Genomic DNA, 12,978 nt, shown 5'->3' with positions numbered 1-12,978 from the left:
AATTGAAAGGAAAACAGTAAATCCAACCCAATTTTTCATCTTCGGTAATGTTATTTTAGTTATTTATTTACTCATTCATTTATTTCTAAGAACAGGGTTTGAGGATCGATCCACGACACAGAATTGTTTGGGGGACCGAACACTGTACTTAGGATTGATTCAGTTCATAGAGTTGCAGAACTGAGAAACCTCCTTGGCCGCGTGCATGCTACCGTCATACGAAAGCTGCTATCTAGCGTCCCTCGTACAAAAATGCAGCTCCATAACAACAGTCAAAAAAGCGCGTCAACTCCACGCTTTCCTACTGACCACCTCCACAACATGCCTCCACTTCCCGTCCCCCTACCTCCACAACAACCTTGTATCTATGTACTCTCGATGCAACTCCCTTTCAGATGCCAAGAAAGTGTTCGATAAAACTCCCCATAGAAATGTAGTTTCATACAATGCGCTCATTTCCGCGTATTCTCGATCTGTAAACCATGCTAATTTAGCCTTTGGATTGGTTTCCCAGATGGGTTTTGAGTATTTAAGGCCTAATGGTGCCACATTCACGAGCTTGTTACAAGCTGCTTCATTGGTTCAGGATAGATTGATTGGTTCGTCGCTACATGCTCTTCTTCTGAAGTCTGGATTTCTAGGTGATGTTTGTGTTCAAACTTCGTTACTTGGGATGTACTCGAATTTTGGGGATTTGGTATCTGCTAATGAAGTTTTTGCTGGCATAGATGGCAAGGATGTCGTTTCTTGGAATTCTACAATATTTGGATACTTGAGGAATGATAAGATAAAGGAAGGGCTGGCTCTCTTTTTTGATATGATGAAGTTTGAGGTTTTTCCAACTCCATTTACCTATTCCATGGTGTTAAATGCTTGCGGTAAGTTGGGAAATTATGAGTGTGGGAAAATTATCCATGCCCGAGTTGTCGTTTCTAATATAGTAGTTGATTTACCTTTGCAAAATGCCTTGCTTGACATGTATTGCAATTGTGGTGATATTGAAATGGGGTTGAAGGTTTTTAGCAGGATTCAAAACTTTGATTTGGTTTCTTGGAATTCAATGCTCGCGGGATTGGCAGAGCATGGAGATGGCATAAGAGCCATGGAGCTGTTTGTTGAGTTGAAGGGAATGTATTTTCTTAAGCCTGATGAATACACTTTTGCTGCTGTCATTTCTGCAACTAGTGCACTCTTGGCATCTGATTATGGGAAGCCCCTGCACGGTCAAATTACAAAATCAGGTTTGGAAAGTAGTGTTTTTGTAGGAACTGCCCTTGTGTCCATGTATTTTAGAAATGGTGGTAGTGAATCTGCTCAGAAGGTTTTTAGTATGATCTTGAAGAAAGATGTGATGGTTTGGACTGAAATGATTATGGGTTATTCTAGATTGGCTGATGGGGAGAGTGCTATTAGATTGTTGGTTGAAATGTGTCAAATGGGGTACAAAATTGATAGCTTTGTTCTCAGTGGTGTATTAAGTGCTTGTGCTGACCTTGCAATGCTAAAACAAGGTGAGATGATTCATTCTCAGGCTATAAAATCTGGATATGATGTTGAAATGTCTGTTTGTGGTAGTCTGATTGACATGTATGCCAAAAATGGAAACCTTAAAGCTGCTCAATCCATATTTTCATTGGTTTCTAACCCTGATTTAAAGTGTTGGAATGCAATGCTTGGGGCATATAGCCTACATGGAATGGCAGAAAATGCCCTGAAGCTATTCGACAAGATTCTAAAACATGAACTAAGACCAGATCAAGTAACATTTTTGTCTCTACTATCTGCTTGTAGCCACAGCGGCTTGGTTGAGAGAGGAAAGTTATTATGGGGTTTTATGAAGGAAAGTGGTTGCACTGCAGGACCCAAGCATTATTCTTGCATGGTGAGTTTGCTTTGTCGAGCCGGATTATTAGACAAGGCAGAGAAGATAATTATAGAATCACCATATAGTGAAGATAATTTGGAACTCTGGAGAACATTGCTAAGCTCTTGTGTCACTTTTAGAAACCTGGAAAAAGGAGTTCATGCAGCGAATCAGGTTTTAACGGTTGATTCAAGAGATAGTGGAACCCATATCTTGCTTTCAAATCTTTATGCTGCAACTGAGAGATGGCAAGATGTTGCAGAAATGAGGAGAAAGATGAGAGGCTTGATGTTGGAAAAGGATCCTGGGCTAAGCTGGATTGAAGATAAGAACATTATTCACATGTTCACGTCTGGAGATCAATTGCATCCCCGGGTTTACGATGCAGAAGCTGAACTCCATAGGTTGCAAGGGAACATGAAAAGATCAGTAACATACGATTTCCTTTCATGTTTCTAGTTTAACAACAGAAATTCAGAACTAAATGTGATTTTGCCCATGATGTTTTATATCTTCACACGAATAACAGTTTCAAATATTACTTCTCAAAAAATAGAAAAAAAATCCTACAATGTGTGTTCTACAATATTACAGTAATAAGGATCTTGTAGCAAACAAATCAATGCTGGAATGACTGGAAATAAGATCAGGATATTCGACAAAGCTAACATCTTGTTTTCCTGGATATCAACAACATGCGTACGAGATCAACTCAAGAGCTAATGACATTGCACTTAAAGGAATATACTGGGTATAGATACTGTCAAAACGAAATATGTGGCCCCTTCATGTTCAAATGATCATTGCAGTGAACAGAAAGTAGCTTCAGGATTTCCATATTCAAGATATGATGACTAACGCCGGGCAGTCCGAGATTTCGGCCTTGATGATTTCTGCATGAACATACATCAACGAGGTCAAGTAAGAGAAATATAATCAATCCATGTGACAATGCCGACTGATGCAGACTCGGAATTAGTCTTCTTCGAACCTATGCCTATACTTTATGATCAATAATGAAAAAGGAAAAGAAATAAAAGGAAAGTCAAGGTAACATTATACTCACAGATGCAGCCCCAAAGCTAGCACCAGATCCTGTTGGAGCACCTGGGATTGAAAATGAACTCAGTCAGACCACAAAATAATTAGATCAAATCTATCAACCTATGTAAAAAACAGTAGCTACTCAAGCAAAATACCAAGCATGGTCTCAAAATGATATTTCGTGAAAATAGAAAGAAGCAATTGCAGAGAACATAATAGCATAAGAAGGTACCAGATGCAAATGGTGTTGAAAAAAGTGAACCTCCAGCAGATGCAGTAGAGCCGAAAGCTGGTACGGTACTAGCAAAAAGAGAGGGAGTGGATGCAGATCCTAGGAGAGATCCTGATGAAGAACTGAAAAGGGATGTTTGGATGGAAGCACCTGTAGTTGGAGTTGCAAACAGAGAAGATGACATGGAAGAAGCAGGAGTAGAGGACGGTGTACTAAAAAGAGACAATCCACCTCCCGAGGAAGCTGCTGATGTTGCTGCAGAAGTCTGTGGGGCAGAGGCTGCAGCAGGAGCTGCTGAGCTGGCAAACAAGCCAGCAACTTGAGTTGACGGTTGTGAATTTGCAGGTAAATGCAAGGTTGGATGTACCCTCTTAGCAGCAGCTTCTTGTTTGGCAGTTTCTCTCCTATCAGCCTCAAGAAAAGGATCATTAACATCTCCTCTGTGACGGTGATCAGCAAGATAAGCTGTTTTCATTGATTCAATATATTGATGAATGCTTTCCACCTGCACAATACAACATCACATGACAAGTCAAATCCTCTTTCTTCAGTGTTTTGTTTGGGGCGGGGATGGACAGGTGTTAAAGTGCAAGCCAAAGTAAAGTTTAAGATCATATCTTGGATGCATGTTATAACATAATGCATAGACTATATAGAAAAACAAAAATATCCTGACATCAACTCCATTAAAATTAATAAATGTTCAAACAACTAGATATTTATCTGCTCCTTAGCATATGACAACTTGTGTACTGTCAACCAGACAAAACATAACACAGAATGATAAAAGTACAGGTAGCTTCTTTACCTTGGCAGCCACATGAACAAAAAAGTCATGCACATTGGACATGACTTTTGGAAGAGATTGCAATAAAGAGGATGCGTGATTGATAGAGTTTCTATCAGAATTCAAAAGGAGAAGTTGTTCCAACTCTTCAATCCATTGGCGGCACTCACCCAAATACTTCTCAAATCTAGCAACTGTATACTGTAGAAAGGGAGAAGGCTTCTTTGGAAGCCCATGGTAAAAATCAAAAACTGGTACCATGGATGCAGCAGTTGGTTGAGCACCAGAACCTGGTCTTGTTGTTGCCCCTGGAACCTGGGATGGTGCAGTGGCATTTGAAGCACCTCCTGTGTTTGAATGAACAAACCGTGGCCGAAGCATCATGAAAGAACGAACAGCAACCTCTGTGTTCCTTAACATATCTTTCACAGTACTCATCAATTCCTGCAGCAAAGCTTTCTGCCTCTCCATGGCAGTACTGATTCCTCCAAGTTCCTGTTGGAGCAACCATGCCATTTTATCAACCAATGCTAAGCAGCAGAACAGGCAACAGACAAGGAATATGTTCCAAAACTGAAGGCTGATTATATATACCATTGAGACATAAAATGCTTCATAGTTCACAGAAAATCTACCAAATGATTCAAAATTGTAACCTAAGAGATGACAGCTAAGAAAACTGGAATGGAGGTAATTACTTAACTCTAACTAAATTCCAGTTGTTCTCAGATCAATTGGTTTGGAAATAACTTCATGAACCACTCACAGTTTGAAACAATGGACCAGATACGACCGCGGTCCAACACATTGAGTAACTTATTTGCATCAACGTAACATAAGCCCTTCTAACCACAAAAGAGACAACAATACATCTAAAGTGAAAGTAGAATACAGTTTGAGCTAGTCCAAATATTCACAACAAGAGCAACTAGTTTTAGTTTCTTAATATTTTTCATTACTTAGATTACAATAAGGGCGTAATATAATATATTCATGTTAAATAACAAAGCATTCCAGATTATTCACCAAAATAAGATACAAGTGCCGTGAACAAGGACAACGAAAGTGAACTACACAATTATGGCTCATCTGCTCTATCAATGCAATGTCTAAGAAGCAGGAAAAGTTTGACAGAAAGAAAAAAGCAGAAATTGAAGGAAGCACAAGTGCACAAGTCCGTATGTAAAAGAAAGCAAAAATTGAACCTGAACAATGTGGCTGGCATCAAGCTCGAAGCCTTCATTGGACACCGAAGAATCATAAAGGCGAGTACACTGGTCTAACCTTTGGCTTTCATCCCTATACTCCAATATCCTTTCCCTACATTCCAAGATGATAATCAAAATACTCACTACTCACTACTCACTACTCAGAGTGCCATATAACAATAATAATGTCAATATCCAAGCTCAATCTATAAACCAAATCAGGAAGAGGAACTTAAGCCCCGCACTTTTCCAGGTAAACACTATTAAATTATCATAATGTATGCAAAAATAAGTTTTTATCAACCAATTTCAATAGCAGCCAAAAAGTTGTATTTTTTGAGAATGCAAAACAAAACCCATCAAGAAAGAATTGAGAACATACTCAATTTGAAGCAGAAATTTTTGAGAATCAGGATGGAGATCAGCCCATTTGGTGCTGTAACTAGCAGGAGTCTTGTCATTAGTAAAAAGAAAAAGGGGTTGTTGCTGCTGCTGTTGTTGTTGCTGCTGCTGCTGCTGTTGTGGAAACTGCAATTGTGGTTGCTGTTGTTGTTGTTGTTGCTGCTGCTGCTGCTGCTGCTGGGATTGATAAAAAGGGCTGTAGCTTTGCTGGAAAGGTTGTAGTTGTTGGGGCTGAAACAATGGCGGAGATTGTTGGGGTTGTGGAGTTGCAAAGAACGATGACATTGTTGTTTTCCTTCGGAAACAAAAATTAGGGTTCTAAGAGTAGAGACATTTAATTTATTTAATTTAGGCGAGGATTGAGGAAGAAGAACCTTTTTTTATTTAAACCCTAGAGAGGGAAAATCATTGACGAAAATCAAAAGAAAAATAAATAACAGGGTAAATTTCAATACAAGTCACCCAACTATTGCTCCTTTCCTTTTTAATCATTCAACTATCAATTTTTTTAATTTGATCACCTAATTATTGTCTTTTTTCCTTTTTATCACCTAACTATCAATTTTTTTTAATTTGATCACCCAACTAATCGATATAGTTTAATAATAAATTTAGGCTTCAACATTTACCTATTTTATCGATTTAGTTATAATTTTAAAAAAATAATCCTCAAATTTACAAATAATCTCAATTTAATTCTAATTCAAAAATATTCTAACAAATATATAAAAATTAAAATACATAAATACTTTAAATATATATAATAAATTTAAAATATATAAAAATACCCCCAGTTTTAGCTCCTTCAATGGCAAAACCACCAAAATCTATACCACCTCATTAGACTCTTTGGTCGGTTTCATCAAAAAAGCTTTCGAAGTCAACGTTGATTTCAAGTTCGTCACCTCAACCCATCCAACATTAACGACTTAAGTATTCCAAAACCATACCGTTTTGAAACCTCTGATGGAGATTATATCGAAGAACAAAGTACATTGCCATATGTTTCTGTATTTTTATGCGGTTTATTTTTAAACTATTTCAAGTTCATCGTTTCTTTTCAGATTCCAAGAATTTGAGCTTTGATCATTTGATGTTCGAATGTTGGGTGTCGAGAAAAGGAGCTTTTATTGACATGTTTTTCGACAATGTGATGCCTGATATTGTTTGGATTTAGCAATAGATCTCTGGTGATGGTGCCTGTTATGGACCATTTCCAATGACAAGTGGGCTGAAGAAATTGATTGGGCTGAAGGACATTAGTTAAACGGTGCATAATGGGTTTAATAAAACGATGCGGTTTATGCATGGGAAAACTTATCATACAATTTGTTGTTTCTTTCTGTTATTTATTTCTTATATATCCGCATGTAATGAGGTGACCTGATTATAAAGAAAATACAATAATTGTTGCATTTCCTCTATTTTGCATCTCTTCTTCTCTTTATTTTTCTGCTATTTCTCTTCTTTTCTTTTGTATTTTTGGTTTCGGTGTTATCAAAGGTATCAGAGCGTGGTCTTTCCTATGACGGGGGACAATGTTACCACTTGTGGACAGAATGACATGATAGTGCTGCAACAAGAGATGGTCAAAACGCAAGGGGAGTTGGTGAAAGATTTCAAGAGAACTTTGAATAAAATTGTACTTCTCTTATTAACTAAAGAATTGAACTTAAATAGAGAAAAAAAAAGTCCTAATCCTAATTGGGAAAATAGTTCCCTTATTCTAATAAACTACTAAAACATAAAAAGAAAATAGTTCACTTATTCTAGTAAACTACTAAAAGATAAAATAAAAATATTTCTAGAATATGAATAAAACTTATCTATCCAAATAAGATTTATCTACCTAAATAAATTTAAAATATATACATATTTCAACACCCTCCTTCAAGTTGGTGCATATATATCAATCATGCCCAACTTGCTTACAAGAAAATCAAAGCTTGTCTTAGAGAGTCCTTTGGTGAGTATGTCAGCAATCTGTTGTTTTGAAGGAACAAACGGCATGCACACTTGGCCTTCTTCAATCTTTTCCTTGATAAAGTGTCTATCAATCTCAACATGTTTAGTTCTGTCATGTTGGACTGGGTTGTGAGCAATGCTAATGGCAGCTTTGCTATCACAGTACAACTTCATTGGTGAAGTTATTGGTTTCCTCAGCTCTTCCATAATTCTTTTTAACCAAACCATTTCACAAATTCCTTGAGCCATTGATCTAAACTCAGCCTCTGCACTACTTCTTGCTACAACAGTTTGTTTTTTGCTTCGCCAAGTCACAAGGTTTCCCCAAACAAATGTACAGTATCCTGATGTAGATCTTCTGTCTGTTATTGAGCCTGCCCAATCTGCATCTGTATAAGCTTCAATTCCTCTTTGTTCGGATTTCTTAAAGAATAAGCCCTTTCCCGGTGATCTCTTCAAGTATCTTAGAATTCGAAACACTGCTTCTTCATGTTCCTCCATTGGGGAGTGCATAAATTGACTCACTAAGCTTACTGCAAAAGCTATGTCTGGCCTTGTATGTGATAAGTAAATTAACTTACCAACTAATCTTTGGTACTGCCCTTTATCAACTAATCTACCTTCTTTATTTTCAAATTTTACATTTGGATTAATTGGTGTGTCAGCTGGGCGGCAACCACTCTTCCCAGCCTCTTTTAAAAGATCAATCACATATTTTTTTCTGAGAGACCACAAGACCCTTCTTTGATCGAGCAACTTCCATTCCAAGAAAGTATTTCAAAGGACCCAAGTCTTTGATCTCAAACTCCAATGCTAGATGCTCCTTGAGACGTCTTATTTCATCCACATCATCTCTTGTAAGAATGATATCATCAACATAAACTATAATACCAGCTATTCTACCTTTTTGTGAATGTCGATAGAACATTGTGTGATCAGCTTGCCCTTGTGAGTAACCTTGTTTTTTAAGAACTTGAGTGAATCGTTCAAACCAAGCTCGAGGAGACTACTTCAGACCGTATAAAGATTTCTTGAGTTTACATACTCGAGTTCCAAATTTTTCTTCAAAACCTGGAAGAGGATCCATGTAAACTTCTTCATCAAGTTTTTCATTTAGGAAAGCATTCTTCACATCTAGTTGCTGTAAAGACCAATCAAGATTAACAGCAATTGATAAAAGAACTCTGACGGAATTTAATTTGGCCACTGGAGCAAATGTTTCAAGATAATCTATCCCGTATGTTTGAGTGTACCCTTTTGCTACCAACCGGGCTTTGTATCTATCTAAAGATCCATCTGGTTTGAATTTGGTTGTGAACACCCATTTACAGCCCACTATTTTTTCCCTACAGGTAATTCCATTGTTTCCCATGTACCTATTTTTTCAAGAGCACGCATCTCCTCTAAAATAGCCTCCTTCCACTCAGGAACCTGTAAAGCATCTTTCACATTTTTGGTATTTGGACAGTATCGAGACACGAAACAAAGGTTGAGAATGTCGAAGATAAGGCTTTATAGGATACAAAGTTAGACATGGGATATTTGACAATATTTTTAACACCTTTTCTTTTGGCAATTGGAATATCTAAATCAGAAAATTCATTGGCTGGATTATGAGCTTTACCTGGGCTTTTGACAGGATCTTGCGGCTCAGATTCTTGGTGATGAATCTAGTGGATTCCACTTTCTTGATTTTGATTCTTCTTGAGTAAACAATTAACTCCTTTGTTTGTTCTTTATTTTCATGATCAGACTTTACACCTTCATCCTCCTTTTCATTAACATTAACATCATTAATTTTTGTGTTAATTATAAATTCGCCTTCCCCATTATTAGAATCCCTATGTTGTATATTCCTAGTCTCTTCTTGATCAATTATAGAATTTTCTTTAGTATAATTCCCTCCCTAAAGATTAGAATGAAAATAAGATTTTGTTTCAACAAATGTGACATCCATGGTAACTATAATCTTCCTATCAATTGGATCATAACATTTGTAACCCTTTTTATTAGAAGCATAACCAACAAAGACACATTTTTTTGCTCTAAGATCTAGTTTACCTTGGTTGTGAAGATGAACAAAAACACTACACCCAAAAACTCGGAGGGATAAATCTGTAATCAATTTAGAGTTAGGAAAGTTATCTTTAAAGAAACTAAAAGGAGTTTTATAATTTAGAATTTTACTGGGCATTCTATTAATAAGATATGTAGCTGTTAACAAGGCTTCGCCCCAAAGATAACGTGGTACTTGACTAGTGAACATCAAGGCTCTAGTTACTTCCAAAAGATGTCACTTTTTTCTTTCTGCAATCCCATTTTGTTGTGGTGTATTTGTACAAGAACTTTGGTGGACTATTCCATGTTTGGTTAAGAAAATACATAATTAGTCGCTAAAAAATTCCCCACCATTGTCAGTTCGAAATACTTCTATTTTCACACCAAATTGTGTTTTCACCATAGCATAAAAAGGCTGAAACACATTTTTAACTTCGGACTTATTTTTTAATAAAAACACCCAACAAAGTCGAGTATGATCATCAATAAATGTGACAAACCAACGTTTTCCTGAAAAAGTCGAGACTCTTGAAGGTCCCCAAACATCACCATGAATTAACGAAAAAGGTTTGGAGGCTTTATATTTTTGAGGTGGAAAGAATGACCGATGATGTTTAGCCAATTCACAAAATTCACAATGATATGAAGAAGGACTTTTATTTTTAAATAGATTAGGTAACAAATATCTTAAATAATAAAAATTAGGATGTCCAAGCCTATAATGCCAAATCATAACCTTATCAAAATCAGAAACAGAATTTAAACATAAAGTAGTTGTTGGTTGACTTAGATGGTCGTCTTCAAGAAAGTAAATTCCACCAAATTCTTTAGCATTGCCAATCATCCTCCCCGAGACCATGTCCTGAAACTTACACATAGAGGAGTCAAATATAACATGACAATTTGAGGACTGGGATAATTTACTGACCGATATGAGATTACAAGCTAGATTTGGCACATGTAAAACATCAGGTAAAACCAAGGAAGATGAAATTTTAACAGTGCCTTTCCCGGCTATTGCCGAGAAGGACCCATCTGCTATTTTGATCTTTTTGTTTCCTGCGCAAGGTGAGTAAGTTGAAAAAAGAAAATGACTGCTAGTCATGTGATCACTAGCTCCAGAATCAACGATCCATGTGTTTGTTTTACAAGGCTTGACACTAAAAAAAACAAAAAAATCAGTACCTGATTGGGCAAAAGAGGAAGAAGGATTATTGGATGAGTTAGGAATAGAAGGATTCATCCGAAATTGTGGTGATTGAAAAAACTTGTATAGATGCTCTAATTGTTCCTTAGTGAATGGAGACCCTTCCAGAGAACTTTGGCCCTCATAATTTCCATTAGTTGTTTGGAAAGCTCTGCTATCCCCTGATTGTGAACCACGACCATTGCCATTCTTTTTCCTTCCATTTGTCGGTTTCCCATGGAGCTTCCAACACGTTTCACGAGTGTGCCAATATTTTTTGCAGTGATCGCACCAAGGTTTTTTCTTTTTTTCACTATCATCATTATTTTTAATAGTTACAAGAGCAGAATTGTAATATCCTAAATTAGGGCTTAATCGGAATAGTGGTTTCGTGACCATAAATCCGAGATAGAAATAATTATTTTACAATGATTTTGATGTTATTTTGGGTATGGATTGGTTGACATTGCATGATGTTATAGTAAATTGCAAAGAAAAGGTTATAGAATTAAAATGTGAAAGTGGTGAAATCTTGCGGGTTGAACCAGACAAATCAGAGGCAATATTTAGTATGATTTCTTCGATGTCGGCTCAGAGATATTTGAGAAAGGGTTATGAAGCTTATTTGGCGTATGTAATTAATACAAAAGAAGTTGAAAAAAAAGTTGAATCAGTGCCGGTTGTGTGTGAATTTGCGGATGTATTTCCAGAAGAATTGCCGGGTTTGCTTCCAGTCAGGGAAGTAAAATTTGGTATAGATTTGATACCGGGAACAGCTCCGATCTCGATTGTTCCATATAGAATGGACCAACAGAGTTGAAAGAATTAAAGTCGTAGTTGCAAGAGTTGACTGATAAAGGCTTTGTGAGACCAAGTTTTTCACCTTGGGGTGCTCCCGTGTTATTTGTGAAAAAGAAGGATGGTTCCATGAGATTATGTGTTGATTATCAGCAGTTAAACAAGGTGACAATCAAAAACAAGTATCCATTGCCGAGAATTGATGATTTGTTTGATCAGCTAAAAGGAGCGACATGGTTTTCAAAGATTGACTTGAGATCTGGGTATTATCAGCTGCGAGTAAAAGAGTCAGATGTGCCGAAAACTGCTTTTAGAACAAGGTACGGTCATTATGAATTTTTAGTTATGCCATTCGGGTTGACAAATGCTCTTGCTGTGTTTATGGATTTAATGAATCGCATATTTCGGCCATACTTGGACAGATTTGTTATGGTGTTTATAGATGATATTTTAATTTATTCAAAAGATGAGACAGAGCATGCTGAGCATTTGAGGATAGTTTTGCAAACTTTGAGAGATAAGCAGCTGTATGCTAAGTTTAATAAAAGTGAATTTTGGCTCCGGGAAGTTGGATTTTTGGGTCATATTGTTTCAGGTGATGGTATACGGGTTGATCCTAGTAAAATTTCAGCCATTGTTGATTGGAAACCACCGAAAAATGTAACTGAAGTTAGAAGTTTCTTGGGGCTAGCTGGGTATTATCGGCGGTTCATAAATGGATTTTCTATAATTGCTGCTCCTATGACTAGACTACTCCGAAAGGATGTTAAATTTGAATGGACGGAAGAATGTCAACAGAGTTTCGAAGAATTGAAAAAGTTATTAACTGAAGCACCAGTGTTGATACAACCCGAATCAAGTAAAGAATTTGTGGTGTCTAGTGATGCTTCTCTAAATGGTTTGGGGTGTGTACTCATGCAAGAAGGAAAAGTGGTGGCTTATGCTTCGAGACAGTTAAAACCTCATGAGAAGAATTATCCTACTCACGATTTGGAATTGGCTGCAGTGGTATTTGCTTTGAAGATTTGGCGACATTATTTGTATGGTGAAAAGTGCCGAGTATATACCGATCACATAAGTCTTAAATACTTGATGTCACAAAAAGACTTGAATTTGAGACAGCGAAGATGGTTGGAGTTATTGAAAGATTACGAGCTTGTTATCGATTATCATCCAGGAAAAGCGAATGTGGGTGCCGATGTTTTAAGCAGAAAGTTGTTGTTTGCTTTGAGAGTTATGAACACTCAGTTGAAAATTTCAGATGACGGTTCGATTCTAGTAGAGTTAAGAGCAAGACCGATGTTTTTACAAGAGATTTCTGAAGCTCAAAAAAATGATCAAGATTTGCTAGCCAAAAGAAAACAGTGTGAAGCTGATACGGGATCAGATTTCAGAATCGGTTCTGATGGTTGTTTGATGTTTAAAAATCGGATT

General features: G+C 36.9%; 2 protein-coding genes across 2 annotated transcripts; one reads left to right on the top strand and one right to left on the bottom strand.

Moving 5' to 3' along the window:
- Positions 1–15: 15 nt before the first annotated feature.
- Positions 16–2,679, top strand: LOC107933042 (pentatricopeptide repeat-containing protein At3g50420). Its single transcript, XM_016865193.2, has one exon. The coding sequence runs from the start codon at positions 206–208 to the stop codon at positions 2,321–2,323; it is 2,118 nt and encodes a 705-aa protein (XP_016720682.2). The 5' UTR covers positions 16–205; the 3' UTR covers positions 2,324–2,679.
- LOC107933073 (nuclear pore complex protein NUP58) lies at positions 2,378–5,957 on the bottom strand. The gene is made up of 6 exons (XM_016865226.2): positions 5,518–5,957; positions 5,133–5,247; positions 3,949–4,422; positions 3,141–3,645; positions 2,931–2,971; positions 2,378–2,757 (listed from the first exon to the last, which is right to left on the bottom strand). Exons 1-6 carry the CDS (start codon positions 5,820–5,822, stop codon positions 2,719–2,721), a joined length of 1,479 nt encoding a protein of 492 aa, XP_016720715.2. The 5' UTR covers positions 5,823–5,957; the 3' UTR covers positions 2,378–2,718.
- Positions 5,958–12,978: the final 7,021 nt, after the last annotated feature.

Source organism: Gossypium hirsutum, chromosome A12, assembly GCF_007990345.1.
Source record: "Gossypium hirsutum isolate 1008001.06 chromosome A12, Gossypium_hirsutum_v2.1, whole genome shotgun sequence".
NCBI classification, from domain to species: domain Eukaryota; kingdom Viridiplantae; phylum Streptophyta; class Magnoliopsida; order Malvales; family Malvaceae; genus Gossypium; species Gossypium hirsutum.
Note: the sequence above shows the minus strand (reverse complement) of the source record. Positions and strands in the feature narration are given on the sequence as shown.